At 47.0% G+C, this 18,070-nt stretch overlaps 2 protein-coding genes across 3 annotated transcripts in view; one reads left to right on the top strand and one right to left on the bottom strand.

The window, feature by feature from the left end:
* PES1 (pescadillo ribosomal biogenesis factor 1) overlaps window positions 1–18,070 on the top strand; it is a 426,838-nt gene that overhangs the window by 246,611 nt on the left and 162,157 nt on the right. The window lies entirely within an intron of this gene.
* OSBP2 (oxysterol binding protein 2) overlaps window positions 1–18,070 on the bottom strand; it is a 136,349-nt gene that overhangs the window by 44,799 nt on the left and 73,480 nt on the right. Inside the window, exon 3 of one of the 2 annotated variants that reach the window (XM_063315270.1) lies at window positions 17,321–17,571. The exons of the other annotated variant lie outside the window; for it this stretch is intronic. Within the exon in view, the coding sequence (XP_063171340.1) occupies window positions 17,321–17,571 (251 nt within the window). The remainder of the gene's footprint in view (window positions 1–17,320; window positions 17,572–18,070) is intronic. 2 annotated transcript variants of the gene reach the window in all.

An 18,070-nucleotide genomic window follows, 5' to 3' on the forward strand; every position in this document is an offset into this window, starting at 1 on the left:
TTGGAGAAATTGATAAATTTGCTGAAATTAGAAATCCCAGTAAAAATGTTAATACTAAGCAGTGTCATGAGCACTGATGGCGAGCCGGAGGGGGCCCCTATCCAGGGGGGAAAACGCATGCGTAGTTTAGAGAGTTGGAGCTGCCATTCAAAGAGACACAGATCAGACCTGCCTTGACTTTTGGGGTTTATCTGTCTGGGTTTTCCCATGCTTCTTCAGTTTGGTGGGATTTTCTGTCTACTGTGGCAGTAATAAAGCACTAGAGACCTATTCCTCGTCTCGGCGTGGTCCTTGCTTAGTCAGGACAAGCAGTCATCTCAATACAGATTTTTCAGGCAATTTAACAGTGTTTAATGTATATAATTCATTGCATTTAAGTAAATAAATTAAATATTATATTATGTAATATAATGAGATTCTATCATTCTTATCTGACAGTAGGTACTGAAGAGGGGACAAATCTGAATGCCATGGAAATTTAACGAATAAAAGGAACAGATATTGTGAGCTAGGTCCATATAAAGAACTAGAATATAAGAAAAAACGTGTGATGCTTTCCATAGGGTGGTCCCACCCACACAAGCTGATGTTCATATGGGATTTTCTGGTATCTCCTTTTTGGCTGTAGGGCAACACCTTAATGTGCCGGGAGGACACAGCTTCCTCTCTGCTCAATAAACAGACGGCTTTCTATTCTTCAGACAACTGACAACTATGGCAACAGTACTGACATTCCTGGAAAGAGAATTCCTCTCTCCTCTCCCCTGACACAACACACAGCAGCAGGATTCACACATTCCATTAAGTCATAATGTGGTTTGGCATGTTTTGAGAACTCATCTTCAACTACATTTAGGACCACCTGGGCTTTATAGGCAGATTGGTGACATGAAGTTCCCATGGATTCAAAGGTGATGACCTGCATCTCCCATGGTACCTCAAACTAAAATTTAAAATAGTGATCTAACTAAGGCACGATGAAATCTTTCAAGATTTGGGCAATCTTGTGAATTTCAGAAAATCCAGGTGCGTTTGGTCGACTGTCTGAAATTGCACAATACCACCGAGGGAGAGAAAACTCAACAAAGGGAACAGGAAAAGGTTTCAGGCAGGAGATTCCATGCAATAACAAAAAGGTTCTATAAAACAAATAGCCTCAGAGCAAGGATGACGTGGCTCCCTGGAGTCAATCCTGCCTGCAGGAATTTGGGGAAACTGGCGTGTGTGTGTGTGTGTGTGTGTTATTCCAGTGAAAAGAAAATATTATTGAAGGAATTCTGGAAAATCCTTCTACAGTGTTTAAATTAACAGAGGCTTTTTAATCTCCCTGTCATTCAATAGTTAATGTTGGCTGCAAGGAAAGAAAAAACACCAATCATGCAAATATACCAGGATGTGATTAAAATAAAAGGAAAGACATTAATTAGCAAGCTGCAAATTAAGCTGCCAAAGAGGACAGCCCCTACAGCCTACAGGCAAGAGGGTGGAAGACGCTGCAGGCTTTGTGGCAGGGCTTCATCCACCACCACCACCACCAGGGGAAGAGAGGTGGTGCTGCCCAGCAGCCTTATTTGGGAAACAAATCTGCACCACATTCCTTTTCTAGTGCAATTACCTAATGGTGGCTGGTAGATGAAAAATCCCCCAGGGATATCTCTGTGGCTGAAGCATCTCAGGAGGATGACAGTAGGGACTGGGGTGGGGGCAGGGAGTGAGGAACAGATATAGACAGCTGCTGTGAACAAAGAGCTGTGGGATGCAACCTGTCTACTGATCCTTCCTTCCAGTCAGGTAAACTGCCACACTACCAGCAAGAAAGGAACACAACCACAGTCTACTGTGAACAAATACTGCAAAAAACAGGAGAGGGACAAAAGAGTGTGATAGCATAACAGGACTGTGCAGATTTGACAGCAAACGATGCTTGAGACTGGAGGGGTTGCTCAAACTCAGCCCCCATCTGCGGCTCTTTCCAGCAAACGCCTCTTTCCCCCAGATCACCTGGCACAGTGGCAACGTGAAGATACAAGGACTTCAACTCCCAGAATTCTCCAGCCAGCATGCTGTTGAAGTCGAAGTCCATGCATCTTCACATTGCCAAGGTTGAGAAACGCTGACCTAGTCGTCACAGAGCACAGTGACACAATCCTATGAACAGATGCTATGTGAGTGACTCCGCACCAAAGCTCTTTTTGCATTCAGACTGAAAAGGCTGCTCAGCCTTATAGCATGACAGCTGTTGTCTGTCAAGCACTGCATTCCTGTGCACTCAGTGGCCAAATTAATTAATGGAATTAATGGAACAAAGGAACAGGTTTCTTTCTCTGTGACCAACTGGATAGCATGCGGCATGCTTTCAGATGACCATTACCTCAACTGGACAGCATGCTAAAGGTTCAGAGGTGAGCATGAGGATAATGCTTGCTGGGCCTCAGGTGCACCTTCTTTGTTCAGTAGCTACAACCTTACCAATCCTAGCTTAAAGAATATGGAGATGGATTCACAGAGAGTAGGTTTTTTGCATTCTCCATGTGGGGGACTTCTGATATATAATTAAGTATTGCTCGCTCTATAGCCCAAAATTATGAAGACCAGTGGATGGTCAGGTTCCATCACAGGTGATGATCAAAGCACCTACTCAGGTGTGCAAGAGTCCAAGCTTAAAGGCTGCATGGAGGCCCCATGGTACGATCCAAGCACATCTTACTCTCACAGTTCCCCTCCGAAACAATCAATGGGCCACTGTAATCGCTGGGAGAGCCCACGGTCGATCGTGAAACCAACTGTGCATGGTTTAAGAGTCTACGGATCACCTCCCACAATGGCTATGCCCACAGCTCCACACAACTGAGCCCAGAAATGTCGCAGAATTTTAATTGTTTTATGGCTTTGACCTTATACCTCAGCAAAGAAATGGATGCTAGGTTCACGCAGTCAACTCAAACATTTCTGAATAATAACAACGAGAAAGATAGGGTTTAAACACGGCTACGGAAGAACGTTATCTTCTCAGTTCTATCAGCACATAATAACAGATAATTTCCAGTGGTAGTAACTGACAGGCAGCAGCCCCAGATGGGGAACGTCAAGAGAGCCATCTACAGAAATGTGAGCATTTCAACACTCAAATCTCTATTTCCCACTCCTGCACAGCAGGGTATGACTAACATAGGCCGACTTCCAGCAACACCACTCGCTGAGTCTGAGCATCGATAGGCACCAAGGCCTCTCAGCTCTCTTAGTTTTTTTTTAGAAATCGCGCACAGGTATTCCTGCTCTTTTGTCATGGCAGCAGGGCTTTCTGCAGGCCCTTTTCTTCCCTGAACAGAGAGCTATGTGATCCACACTGGAACAGGGTAAGCCACCTCTGTATAAACAGGGTGGCAGCAACCTGTGCAAATCAACTTCAATGGCATTTGGGGGAATGGAGACCACCCAGTTTGACGAATGAGAGGAAGAAAAGGAAACACTTTCCCCAATGTGATGGGCCCCCAGTGAGGTGGGGCTACCATTTCTGTAATTCCTGACCAGCAGAGCCCAGTTGGGCATGCTGTGAGAAGCCAGTGAGAGAGTCACGACTGAGAAGTTCCCATGGTAGCTTAGAAGAACCTGCAGAAGGATTCAGGAGGTGAATTATTAAGGACAAGATGCATTCCACATTGATGACCCAAAACTGAAAAGAAGGCCAAAAAGAGACTCCTGACCTCACACCAAGTTTTCTTGACATATCTGGCGAATGCAAATGATATTCCCAAGACACACATGATCACCAATTTTGTTGTTTATTCGTTTAGTCGCTTCCGACTCTTCGTGACTTCATGGACCAGCCCACGCCAGAGCTTCCTGTCGGTCGTCAACACCCCCAGCTCCCCCAGGGACGAGTCCATCACCTCTAGAATATCATCCATCCACCTTGCCCTTGGTCGGCCCCTCTTCCTTTTGCCCTCCACTCTCCCCAGCATCATCACCTTCTCCAGGGTGTCCTGTCTTCTCATTATGTGGCCAAAGTATTTCAGTTTTGCCTTTAATATCATTCCCTCAAGTGAGCAGTCTGGCTTTATTTCCTGGAGGATGGACTGGTTTGATCTTCTTGCAGTCCAAGGCAGTCTCAGGATTTTCCTCCAACACCACAGTTCAAAAGCATCGATCTTCCTTCTCTCAGCCTTCCTTATGGTCCAGCTCTCGCAGCCATATGTTACTACAGGGAACACCATTGCTTTTAACTGTGCGGACCTTTGTTGTCAGTGTGATGTCTCTGCTCTTGGCTATTTTACTGAGATTTGTCATTGCTCTTCTCCCAAGGATTAAGCGTCTTCTGATTTCCTGACTGCATTCAGCATCTGCAGTAATCTTCGCACCAAGAAATACAAAGTCTTTCACTGCTTCTACATTTTCTCCCTCTATTTGCCAGTTATCAATCAAGCTGGTTGCCATAATCTTGGTTTTTTTGAGATTTAGCTGCAAGCCAGCTTTTGCACTTTCTTCTTTCACCTTCATCGTAAGGCTCCTCAGTTCCTCTTCACTTTCAGCCATCAAAGTGGTATCATCTGCATATCTGAGATTATTAATGTTTCTTCCAGCAATTTTAACTCCAGCCTTGGATTCCTCAAGCCCAGCATGTCGCATGATGTGTTCTGTGTACAAGTTGAATAGGTAGGGTGAGAGTATACAACCCTGCCGTACTCCTTTCCCAATCTTAAACCAGTCCGTTGTTCCGTGGTCTGTTCTTACTGTTGCTACTTGGTCGTTATACAGATTTCTCAGGAGGCATATGAGATGACTTGGTATCCCCATACCACTAAGAACTTGCCACAATTTGTTATGGTCCACACAGTCAAAGGCTTTAAAATAGTCAATAAAACAAACAGATGTTTTTCTGAAACTCCCTGGCTTTTTCCATTATCCAGCGGATATTGGCAATTTGGTCCCTAGTTCCTCTGCCTTTTCTAAACCCAGCTTGTACATCTGGCAATTCTCGCTCCATGAATTCCTGAAGTCTACCTTGCAGGATCTTGAGCATTACCTTACTGGCATGTGAAATGAGTGCCACTGTTCAATAGTTTGAACATTCTTTAGTGTTTCCCTTTTTTGGTATGGGGATATAAGTTGATTTTTTCCAATCTGATGGCCATTTTTGTGTTTTCCAAATTTGCTGGCATATCGCATGTATTACCTTGACAGCATCATCTTGCAAGATTTTGAACAGTTCAGCTGGGATGCCATCGTCTCCTGCTGCCTTGTTATTAGCAATGCTTCTTAAGGCCCACTCAACCTCACTCTTCAGGATGTCTGGCTCTAGCTCACTGACCACACCGTCAAAGCTATCCCCGATATTGTTATCCTTCCTATACAGGTTTTCTGTATATTCTTGCCACCTTTTCTTGATCTCTTCTTCTTCTGATAGGTCCTTGCCATTTTTGTTTTTGATCATACCCATTTTGGCCTGGAATTTACCTCCAATGTTTCTAATTTTCTGGAAGAGGTCTCTTGTCCTTCCTATTTGATTGTCTTCTTCCACTTCTGCACATTGCTTGTTTAAAAATAATTCCTTATCTCTTCTGGCTAACCTCTGGAATTTTGCATTTAATTGGGCATATCTCCCCCTATCACTGTTGCCTTTTGCTTTCCTTCTTTCTTGGGCTACTTCTAGTGTCTCAGCAGACAGCCATTTTGCCTTCTTGGTTTTCTCTTTCTTTGGGATGTATTTTGTTGCCGCCTCCTGAACAATGTTGCGAACTTCTGTCCATAGTTCTTCCGGGACCCTATCTACTAAGTCCAGTCCCTTAAATCTATTCTTCACCTCCACTGCATATTCCTTAGGAATATTAGTGAGCTCATATCTAGCTGATCTGTGGGTCTTCCCTAATCTCTTTAGTCTGATCCTAAATTGTGCAATAAGAAGTTCGTGATCGGAACTACAGTCAGCTCCAGGTCTTGTTTTTACCGACTGTATAGATGTCCGCCACCTTTGGCTGCAAAGGATGTAGTCAATCTGATTTCGGTGTTGTCTATCTGGTGAAGTCCATGTATAAAGCCGTCTCTTAGGTTGTTGGAAGAGGGTGTTCGTTATGCACATTGAGTTGTCTTGGCAAAATTCTATCAGCCTATGTCCTGCTTCATTTTGTTCTCCCAGGCCATGCTTACCTGTAATTCCAGGTGTCATTTGACTGCCCACCTTAGCATTCCAGTCTCCTGTGATGAAAATAACATCTCTTTTAGGCGTGTTGTCCAGTAGGTGCTGCAGATTCTCATAGAACGGCTCTACTTCAGCTTCTTCAGCATCTGTGGTTGGGGTGTATATTTGGATCACTGTGATGTTAGATGGCTTGCCCTGAATTTGAATTGAGATCATTCTGTTGTTTTTTGGATTGTATCCAAGCACTGCTTTAGCCACTTTACTATTAATTATGAAGGCTACTCCATTTCTTCTGTGGTCCTCTTGTCCACAGTAGTAGATCTGGTGGTCATTTGATGTGAAGTGGCCCATTCCAGTCCATTTCAGCTCACTGACGCCCAAAATGTCTGTCTTTAATCTTGACATCTCACCAATAACCACATCCAATTTGCCCTGGCTCATAGATCTTACATTCCAGGTTCCAATGGTGTGTTGATCCTTAGAACATCGGATTCGCCGTTCACCACCAGCACCGTCAGCTGCTAGCCGTCCTTTCGGCTTTGAGCTATCTGCGTCATCACGTCTGGGGCTAGTTGAGCTCATCCTCTGTTCCTCCCCAGTAGCATTTTGACCATCTTCCGACCTGGGGGTCTCATCTTCTGATGGTATACTGACATATCTCTGGTTGTACTGATCCATTTAGTTTTCATGGCAAGAATACTGGGGTGGGTTGCCATTACCTTCCCCAGGGATCGCATTTAGTCTGACCTCTCTGTCATGACCTTCCCGTCTTGGGTGGCCCTTCACGGTTTAGCTCATGGCATCACTGAGGTGCTCAAGCTCCAGCACCACGACAAGGTAACAATCCTTTGCTGAAGGATCACCAATGAGCCAGCCACAATTTAACCAAGGATTTTGTGACCCTGACCCATGCAGTTTCACTAGTTGTCCACACAAGGTGCTAAATAGCATTCACTTGGGCATAAGCTAAATTTTGTAGGAGTTAATCTCGGCCAGTTTTTATGTCTTAATATGCTGTGTGAATCCAGCCTGTCTGGCTAGTTTACAGGTTCAATATATTTTGTGAACAAAGAACATTGGTTAATTCAGTATCCAAGCCAAGTCTTTTGAATAAATATAGCCAAGCTGTTGTGTAATATGAATGCCCCACGCTGGGGTAACTGATTCAACTATGATTATATTAATTATGTGCACACATGTCAAATTTAGTTCTTAATAGCTTGATGCAATCATTCCACAAAATGAGGCTGGCCAGTGTAAGCAGGACAAGACTTCTGGAAAATTGATTGACTGATTATGTGCAGTCAAGTCTGGGTTGATTCTTAGTGACCACATAGTAGATCTCCAGGAAGATCTGTCCCCAACCTGCCAACATTTCAGGTCTTCCAACAGTGTATGGAGAGTCACCATTAACTAAAGCCAGCTACCCACAAACTAGGTTGAATCACAGCTGGGGGGTGGGCAGGTGCAGCCTTGACTCTCATCTCTATTTTGGCACACTGCGCCCTTCAAGATACATCTCACTGACTGTCGCTCAGCAGAGTTGTGACCAATTTGGGCAAGACACATTTCTTCAATATTTGGGGCTGTGCTGCCAGCAAGTCACCAGAAAAAGCAGTGCTTTTCTAACAGAAAATGAAGGTAACTTTCAGAGGCTAGCCTCCATAAGCCATGTGTTAACCATGGTTTCTTGACTAAACCACAATTGGTTGGGTTTTTATCTTATGGTACCCCAGAACCAATCAAAATACATTAGAGCTTAGTGCAATGTGTGAAACTAGGTATCCTGGTTTGTTTATTACACCTCATGGCTTAGTGCAGTGTCAGTCCACTTGAGAGTCTCCAGATGTCCCAGGCAAGAGATGTTTAGCAACATCTGGAATGCCACAGGTTGCCTCCTCCTGGCTGAGTATGTACTGCATGCTTAACAAGTTGTGGCTTATTCAGTAAACTATGGTGAAACATGTGCTAATCAAGCCTGCTATGCATGGAATGATTCCAAATGTACTAATTAGCACATCTACCAAATGCAGTCAGGCCTACTCCCTCCAATCCTTGCTGAAACAGGCTGACTTTCTAACAGATGTTCTCTCGTGGGGAACTGCGACTGATCCTCTGCCCTCTTCCAAGAGAAGAAACAACTGGCGGGCAGCCTTGGAGAAGGTTTTCAAGCTCCTTCTTAGGAGGGGGGGAGAAGAGATCTCTAGGAGGAAAAACGGCAAGCTGGGGCCATTTCCCAGGGAGATCAGGGGTACTTGATTCTTTAAAACCCTAAATAAATTGTTTTAAAAACCGGCCCAATGAATCTAAACTCAAGAACTCCAGTAGCCCGCCAGGGGCTTGGAAGACTAAGCAGCAGCCCCTCCCCCAATCCCTCAAATATTGCTCATGCCTGTTGCAGAAGCTGCTCTTTGGGTAGGACTATACCATTTTTCCTATCTCTTTCAAGCTGCAGGGCATGAATGGACCTAAACGATAATCCAGCCGCTTTTCAGAGATTTCCTTTCCCGCTAAGGCAGATGGATTCCATTGAAGACAATCTCCAGCGATTTAATAGTGAGATAAGAAACTGAATTTTGATAGGCGTAGATTCCTCCAGGATTCCGCCGAGAGTCCCCCTTTTTGGGGGGAGATGGGCGGTGATAGAAATTTCAATAATAAAATAAATAAATTCCCCCTCTGCACAAAAATTGCCTGGCGTGCAATCCTGCACCCAGATACACGAACACACACTCACATATTGATTTCAAATTCCTTGCCTGCACCCGATGCAAGGAACCAAACAGGTGTGGAAAGCTGCTAAAGAAGAGAAGCAAATAGCATTGTGAGCAAAATCTCACCCTGTGCTAATTCACATTCCTCATTTTAGACCAACGCTCCTATATGGCCTGCCTGTCTTCTACCCATTTCATAGACAAGAAGGAAAATGTGGGATGTTCAGCACAAAAGCCTGGGAAGCTTAAGAATCCATCTGTTGGCACCACAGGAAGGAGGAAGCAACACATGAAAATCAGGTCCATCAAGTCCCGGGCAAGTGGTCACTGGCCAGTGGGAGAGTCAGGGCAGGCAAGAATGGATGCTTACTTACCCAGCAAACCGGAAATTAACATCCACAAATGCAGGAAAGGATGAAAAGGGGAATGAATAAATTTATGGAGGTAAAGATTTCCAAGTCTCCTCTTCATGATGGGTCTCCATTACCTGCGTGATCAGAGGCAACCATCTATGGGCATCAGCTACTGGTAAAGGAAGCTTGGCGTCCATGTCTTGCTGGGAGGCTTCTCTGAGGCCATGTCTGTTCCCACAATAGGAAACTCAGGGTGCCTTCTAGGCAATCAGAGCCAGGGTGACGTAGTGGTGAAATGCTGGAGCGGGAGACCCAGGTTCTGGTCCCTCCTCAGCCACAGAAGCTCATTGGCTGAATTTGGGCAAGTCCCTCCCTCCCAGCCCAGGAGCCAATCAGGTGCAGTGGTGAAGGTGCTGGACTAAGAGCAGGGAGGTCTGGGTTCTGGTCCCTCCTCAGCCACAGAAGCTCATGGGGATACTTTGTGCCAGTCATTCTCTCTCAGTCCAACCTACTTCATTATTTATTATTCATTTATTTTTCAACTTTATATAGCTGCCTGCCTCACAAACAAGTGACTCTGGGCGGTGTACAAAGAGCTAAAAACAACCAATAAATACATTTAAAGATATTAAAAAACCAACTAAACCAAAAAATAAAAGACGAAGGGGTGTTAAAATAAGGGAGCCACCTCACTAGATCACCTGTCCCCTGGGGTCCCCAGGCCTGCTGGCATAACCAGGTCTCGAGGGACCCCCAGAAGCTCAACAGGGACGAGGCCAGCCTCATTAGAACCAAGTATGCTGCCCTGCGCATCTGTACAAAAGACAGGATTTAAATCTAATAAATATGTAAACTCTTATGCCCAGCCCTGTTTCAGCTACATTTGGAACTGAACTTGGAGAAGAGTTAAATACACAGATTTTTTTTCTTTTTTAAGAGCAGACCCCGCCCCCCCAAAAAGGCATGAAATGAGAGAAAATAAAATATGAGCTAAATCTGGAGAAGCTGAGAATTCTTTAGAAAGGGTGGTACAGGAATTCATTTTTCTTAACAATGTAATTTAAAAAAACAGATTTTCCTCCCCACATGATTCTGAAATATCAGCTTGCAAGTTAGAGAAGTATTTTTAGCATTCATCCTGAGCCAGAAGCAGCAGGGAGAGGTGATGAACTCTACAAGGAGAAGTGAAAAACAGCTTTATTTCCATGTTTTATACCAGCCTCCACATGGTCGGCCTTCGAAACCACCCTGACAGACCCACCGGGTCACACCACCGCAGCCATTCGAGCAGCCAAAATCCTGCACGTTTCAAAATGGCACTTCATCTTTCCCAAGGCCCCAATCAACAAGCTGAGGTTAACATTACTACATCCCTCTCTGCAAACATACCGATGCCGTTAGTGCAGAAGCATTTGCAAGGCAGAATCCAGAGGAAAGAAAAGGTATTTAACCCCCTCTGTCCCAAATGGATTTTTGGCTAGAAAAGGTGGTTTTCCTGATGCTCAGGTTTACTTCCCATTCTGGACTCCGACTGGGGCGGGTGGGAAAGGACCTAACGCCACCTAGAGAGGGAAGGAGATGTTTTAAGGGCAGACGCCACCCCCACCCCACCGGTCTCCCCCTGCCACTCCCCTGGGACTCCTACATTTTTGGCCCCCAGAGACGGATGCGGGAGGCTCTCCTCCTACTCTGACTTCCAAAGGAACCATAATAAGCAGGCAACCCTTAACAAATCAAAAGAAAGCCAAATTAGGGATTAATGCAGTTCTCACAATGGCTGGGTTCCCACAGCAGATTCCCTCATCTCATTTTAGACTACCCTACCCAGCCTGGGCACCATAGCCTACAAGCAGGGGGAGGTTGGGAGCTTACTCGCCCCTCTCCGGTTATACACACGCAGGAAGCATTTGCAACTGGATTAGTCCTCCTTTGGAAGAGACGCCAGGCTCTCCCAACCCCCTCAAAGGGCTTTTGAGGAGTTGGGGGGCAGGAATGGAAGCAAGGGCTCAGACAGCACATAGCGCCCCTCCCTCCCTCCCTCCCTCCTCCCACCCCACCCCATCTCCCGCTTGCCTAACCTGTTAGAATCCAGCCAGCTGGCTCACCCTTGGTTCCCTGGCTGGGAAGGCTGGGCACTGCCAAATCCAGCTTTGCCCCTCCAACAGAGGACACAGGAATGCCCTCCTGCCAGACTCCTTGGAGCCCAAAGCCTTCCGCTGACCTTGTATTCCCTCGTAATCTCTCTCCTCACCAGCTGCCTCTGGTTTAAATCTCCCGGCTTCCGGGATCCACCCAGGCTCCCCCCCCACCGCCCCTCCCTTCCTCGTTGCATCTGCAACTGATACAGCTTCATTGACTTGGAGCTCAGCCCTTGTCCCTTCCCTACCTGGGGGAGGGGAGGGGAGGGGAAGGAAGTTCCCATTATCATGGGGGTGGGGGTGTCCCCAACCTCTCTTACCTTAGCTCTCCAATCTGGGACCAGGACTGCTGAATGAGCTTTTATACCTTATGGATACCTCTCCTTTCTGTCTATTTCTCTCATTTTCCATGGCTTCTCTGCTGCCCCATTCCCAAAGGCCCTGAGCAGCTTGCATCCAGCAGTCACAAGGGCTAAAAATCACAATCCTCAGATTGTAATAACCAACTTCCAACAACTGCACCACCTGATGAGATTGGATTAATCCTCCATGTTCCCAATGCTCTCCTGAAGTCCTCACAGCTCCTCAGAAGCTCAACATGGAGGGCCTGAAGAAGGATCTTCTCAACCAAGAGGGCTTGACTTTTAAAATTAAATTAGGGAAAGCTTGAAGATGTGTGGACAGCTTGAAGATGTGGAAAGCTTGAAGATGTGTGAACTTCAACTCCCAGAATTCCCCAGCCAGCCAAGCTGGCTGGTGAATTCCGGGAGTTGAAGTCCACACATCTTCAAGTTGCCAAGGTTGAGAAACACTGGGATAGAGGGACCCTTAACATGCCTACTCCCCCAGCTCTTTCTGGAGTAGCTCTTTCAGTTCTAGCACAGAATCTGGAGGGCACCAGTTAGGAATGCTACTCTGCAAACTGCCAGAGGGTCTTTCATTCCAAAACTAATTTCCTCCTTTAGCTTTGTCACCACCCTCCACAGACACAGATCAATTTGACACAGAACCCACAGCACTGCTTAGCCAGATACCACCACCCCATTCAACACTGGGTATCAGCTAGGTAGGCACAATGGAGTCTGGAGAATCAGCCAGAAGTGCAAGGAGATGGTCAAGGTTGCCAAGAAGGGGCGTTGCTTCTAGTCCTTCCCTGCTTCCAGACATCTCACTTCACCCAACCTTTTCAAGGTGGCTAATTTAATTTATATCCCATCCTTCGGCCAAGGCACACCCAGAAGAGCTGGCCACTTGAAAGAAGGGCTTGCAGCTGAATTGGGAGAGTGGACAGGGAGGGAGGGAGGGAGGATCAGAATCAAATCCAGAAGCCCCTTCTCTCACTGAGGCACCAAATCCACAGAACCTTGATTTCCAAGATGCTGGCAGAAAGGGAACCACCAGAGAGACCCATCTCCGGACACTGGCAGTCCATCACCCACTGCAGAATTCTTTGCTGCTGCTCAGTTTGACCAGTTGGTCCCAGCACTTGCGGACTGGACTGCCGTGATACCGTCTGTCAAATCAGTCATCCAAAGGCATTTCCTGGAGTCCGATGTGCCCCCTGCCTGTTTACCCTTTTACCCGGTTCTTCCCTATTAGGAAACACCACCCACACCACCTACACACCAGACTGCCACTTCCATATTGACACCTCCTCGTTATTTCCTCCCCACTTACTCAGCCCAGCAGCAGCACATATGCTTTTCCTTAATTTAGATTTTAAATCCAACCATGCGCATAAGACTAGTGTAATCAATATATCCTTTCTGTCTTTATATTCTACTCTGGGGAGGGGGAAATCTCCCTCCAACTGGTCTTATCAATGATGTATGTTTCTTTGGGGACATGCTAGGATTTTATTTATTTTTCAATGCTCTGCAAAGCAGGTTCTGTTGGGGTTACGTCAAGCATAAACTCAAAAGACAGACAGACTGAAATGCCATCTAGGTAAAGGTAAAGGTTTCCCTCGACATTAAGTCCAGTCGTGTCCGACTCTGGGGGGCGGTGCTCATCTCCATTTCAAAGCCGAAGAGCCGTTTGTCCGTAGACAGTTCTGTGGTCATGTGGCCGGCATGACTAAATGGAATGCTGTTACCTGCCCGCCAAAGCGGTACCTATTAATCTACTCACATTTGCAGGTTTTCGAACTGCTAGGTTGGCAGGAGCTGGGACTAGCAACGGGAGCTCGCCCCGTCACGTGGATTCGAACCGCCGACCTTCCAATCAGCAAGCTCAGCAGCTCAGCGGTTTAACCCGCAGCGCCACCGCATCCCTTAAATGCCATCTACAAAGCCTAAAAAAAATTAGTAATAATAAGGGTATCACCCTTCATGTAATTGGAAGCTTAAAAGACCTGGAAGGATTGCAAAGCAAAAGAATAAAAAATGTTGCATAACGACAAGACACTGTGGAGTAAACCAAGTGCAGGCAATTTGAAATCGAGCCAGAGGGAGCCCCAATCATTTCATTACAGCCCCTACAACGGCATAATTTCCTGCTATTTTGAGTCCCCCCTCCCCAAGTCCTATTAAACAATAAAACTGATCACAACTTTTGGTTTCAGGGACGATACCACAGGCATTGGGGAGCAAAGGCAGTCTCAGGTTGCGCACTGATGTCGGGTAAGAGGGCTGCAGAACTGCTGTTTCCAACTTGGTGACGTCTCCCGCATGTTGAACTTCATGTCCTGTAATTCTTTGCTAGCTTTGGGGATTCTAAGAGGTGAAGCCTAAAATATCTATAGGGCACCAGCTTGGGGAAGGCCAGAGGCCTTGGGATAGTTCATTTAAAAATGCAGACAGGTCTGTCTATACTTCTCTGCTGTACGAAGTTCCACCAAACTTTACATTATGTGCCAGATGGGAAATATACAGGCTTTCCTTTACGTCAGTGTTTCTCAATCTCAGCAACTTTAAGCTGTGTGGACTTCAACTCCCAGAATTCCCCAGCCAGCCATGGGAGTTGGAAGTCCACACAGCTTAAATTTGCTGAGGTTGAGAGACACTGCTCTAGGTAATACATACCTGGCTAATTGTGGAGGCTGAGAGACACATGATGAAGAGGACTGTGAGGTTCAAATTTGGGAAGAGGCTACAATTTGCCAAACGTGTTCTTCTTCCCCATTTTCAGGATCCATACACATCCAATATTCAGAGCCGAACCTCAACAGCTTTAACTGGATTCAAATAGCAAAGCAGAATTGAAGCTGGTTTCTGTTTGGATGGGAGACCACCAGGCTCATCAGGAAAAGACAAAGGACATCCCAGAAGAATGCAATGGTGAACCACTTTGGTACTGGTGCCAAGAAAAAGGAGGCACCAGAGGTTTGGGGAATCTTTACCCTGAAAAGGCTGAGCAAGTTAATATTTGGATGGGAGACCACCAGTAAACCTCAGGGCTGTAGTCCAGACATCCCAGAAGACAACAATAATCATACTGTGCCAGGAAAGCTACATAGATGTGTCCCTGAAGCAACCATAAGCATGCTTGGTTTAGGCTACATTCTAATTTTATCTGTAAATGAATGATGGCTGTGATAGGATCAGAGCACGCAGTCCAGGGAAAAGGACAAAGCAGAACACGTTTGCTTTGAACAACCTGCTGCCCAGGGGAATAAGGAGAGAACCTTCCCTTACCTAGCCCAGGGCTGGTTGTGCAAATACGGTTTTACTGGACTAGGAGAGAACAGTAATCCAAATTCCTTTCTCACTTGCACTGTTAATCCAGAAAACCACACGTGGGGATACCAGGCAAATTGTGGATCTGTAGCCATTTTTAGTTTGACCTCTTTAACCCACCTCACTGAAATAGCCTAATAATTGGAACATAAATACATCACTACCCCTTTCCCTCCAAAACAAGGGGAACGCCATATTCAAGAAACATAAACCTCAGTTAAAAAACCCTAAATTCCAACTCAAGGAGCAAGACAAAGATGTGGTTGTAACCATCTACTGAAGTCTAGTATCTCCTGATTAGCGCAGATACACAACCACTGGAAGGCATCTGATGGCAGCCTGCTTTTTAATAAAATTTGTCTTCTGAAAAGGGGCTACCAGACTCCTCTTGATTTCTGGCTACCCAAGATTAACACGGCCCTCCTCCTACAATTACTTAGCCACCAAATGCTTAGAGAAAGAATCTTCTTCCTTTCAGCAAAGTCTGAAAATTCAAATGATCCAAATAACTGCAAAAGAATCGCACCCCAACCAGAGGCCAAGGAGGACGGGGTCCTCAGGTGACTCTGACCTGGGTAAGAAATGTCTCTGCTTGTTTACTCCAAAGTGTGAAATTTAAATGTTAGGCAGCTTCCAGATTCTCTGAGCCCCAAACCCAGTATTAATCAGAAGCAAAAGGTCTTTGGAATTCTGTTCAGCGGGAAAAGTGTTACTTGGGCATGCAGAGGAATGGGGAGGGAGGAGAAAGCCAGAAGATACTGAGACTGGTGAGAACAGCAAATGAGATCAGGGACTGAAAACCATAAGAAGTCTTTATGGGAAGAAAATGCACCCAGGAATCAAATTTCAAAGGCTGACAGCTACATATACCTTCCCCAGCCTGGGCATTGTTGTGGATTTCAACTCCCAGAATTCCCCAGGCTGCAGAGCTCTTGCTGAGAATTCTGGGAGAGTACCGAGGTTGGGGAGCTACTGGGAAGAGGCAGGTAGCCATGGAGCCATCAAATGGCTTCATACAGGACTGCGTTGCCCCAACCGGAGAGAGCAGGTGGGGACACAAGATCGGCTTTCCAGGTCAAGGTTCAAGATGACGGCCTTGGGACGGTAGCGACCCAGCACAAACTATATGCAGTTCCTCTGCCGGGCGGAGAACAGATGCGCTGGAGACAAGGTACAATCCAGGCACATATTAGCAAAATATTATGAATAAAAAACGGGCCTTGGGCATCTCCAAACCACCACGATAAGCATCGAAGAACACGTGGCGTCAAGATTTGGGCAACTCCAAGTAACAAGAAAAGAACCGAGAGACGGCTTGAATGTTCCACCAGCAGGACTTGACCATTTTAGGGCCACGGCGCTGTTCCTTCTCACTCCTTCTAGAGCACGACATGCAACGCAGCCTTCAGTCCAGTCAACCTCCAAGGCATTCAGTACAGACATCATAAAAATAAACAACTTCTCCTCAGTGACACACGCAACCGCCTTTTCCAAGGATGCACCCAGGCTGCGGGTTAGTGGCTAGAATAATGCTCCTTGGTAAGAAGAGTGCAAATCAGAGATTTTGCTCCTGGGAAACTTGCGCAGCGCCAGTCTTTTCATTTCCCAAGCTCACAGAAACCGCTTGAAGCCGACCTGCCCCATGGCTGACCTCGAAGGACACGGACGCCACATGAGCCAATTCCCCTGGCCAGCAGGGGGGCACAAAAATGGCATCCTATCCGTGCTCCCCACCCTACATATACTGGAACTCCTTTCTGTATACCATGTTTAAAATAAAAAAAAAGAGCGGCTTGCCAAGACGCTTTGGCCCCTGAGCAATTTAGGGGCGTCTCCAAACGAAAGGCTGAAGCGACTTCTATAGGAAGGAAAGGCTAAGCGCCGCTCACCAGCGTTTGGGGTGTGCGCCAATTTCCGAGCAGTTCCTTTTGCACCCCGGCTCAGCGTGGGGAACTGGGGAGTGGAGCTGCTCTGGGACCAGAGCTGTGGATATATATGCTCTTGGCCTCCCAAATTTAAGGGGGAACGGCTAAAGCAGCCTGCTCTACCAGCCGCCCTCCAGATATTCTGAGATGGCAACTTCGTGGATGGATCCCCAGGCCAGGGAAATGAGGAACTGTGCCTGCTGACGAGCCACGGACGAGACTGGCTAAGCAGGAAAGAAAATGTACCCGCCCGCCCGGACCCTCAGGCGCACTAGCTCTGCCCAACGTCTGCTTCGCCTCCCTCTTGTTCTGCCCCCGCTGCGTGGGGAAGGTCTCTGTGGCGGCCCCCCCGCCATGAGCAGCCGCGCCTCACTCACATTGATCATAGCATTGGAGGTGATCCTGAAGAGGGTAGCTCGCTCATTGACCGCCTTGATCTTTTCCCCACTCTCAGCCGGCAACTTGAGGTTCTCCAGCTCGCTCAGGGACCTCTGGAGGGCCGCCCCGTGTTTCGCAATCAGGTCGTTGCACGTGCCGAGGTCTTCCAGCTTACTGGAGAGGCTTTTCAGCGTGCTGTGCAATTCGCTCTTGCCAGACTGCGAGGCGGGCTCCTCGTCGCCAGAGTCATCTGTGGGAGGGGAGCAGGAGGAGGAGGAGGAGGAAAGAAAGAAAGACCATTGTTTCCATGGTTACTGGCTGGACAGCACGAAAAACACAGCGGTGGTGTGTGCACCAGAAAGCGAAACGGCACCTTTGATTGCACCTGAATCTCCCAACCTGGGGCCCTCCGGACGTGCGGGACAAAAACTCAAACCTCGTGCGGAGGGCAAGCTGGCGCGCCCCGCCAGCCAAGTCTACCGGCTGTTTCTGAGTTTAAGGAAGAGCTCAGCTCTCTTCTGAGTACTTCCAGCCACGCGAGTTCCGGGGAAGGGCACGAAGGGGAAATCGCTTTTCTTCTAAGCTCTGGCTGCGTCGGATGCTACTTCCATCATCCCAGGAGAGTTGGCTGCCGGCTGCCTGGCCTGCTGCGACAGATGCCGTGGTCTGGAGAATTCCAGCTGGGGAAGCTGCGTTCCCTCGCCGCGTGTCGCTTGGGAAGGGGAGCTCCATTACCTCTGAAAGGAACA

This window comes from Candoia aspera, chromosome 15, assembly GCF_035149785.1.
Source record: "Candoia aspera isolate rCanAsp1 chromosome 15, rCanAsp1.hap2, whole genome shotgun sequence".
Taxonomy (NCBI): domain Eukaryota; kingdom Metazoa; phylum Chordata; class Lepidosauria; order Squamata; family Boidae; genus Candoia; species Candoia aspera.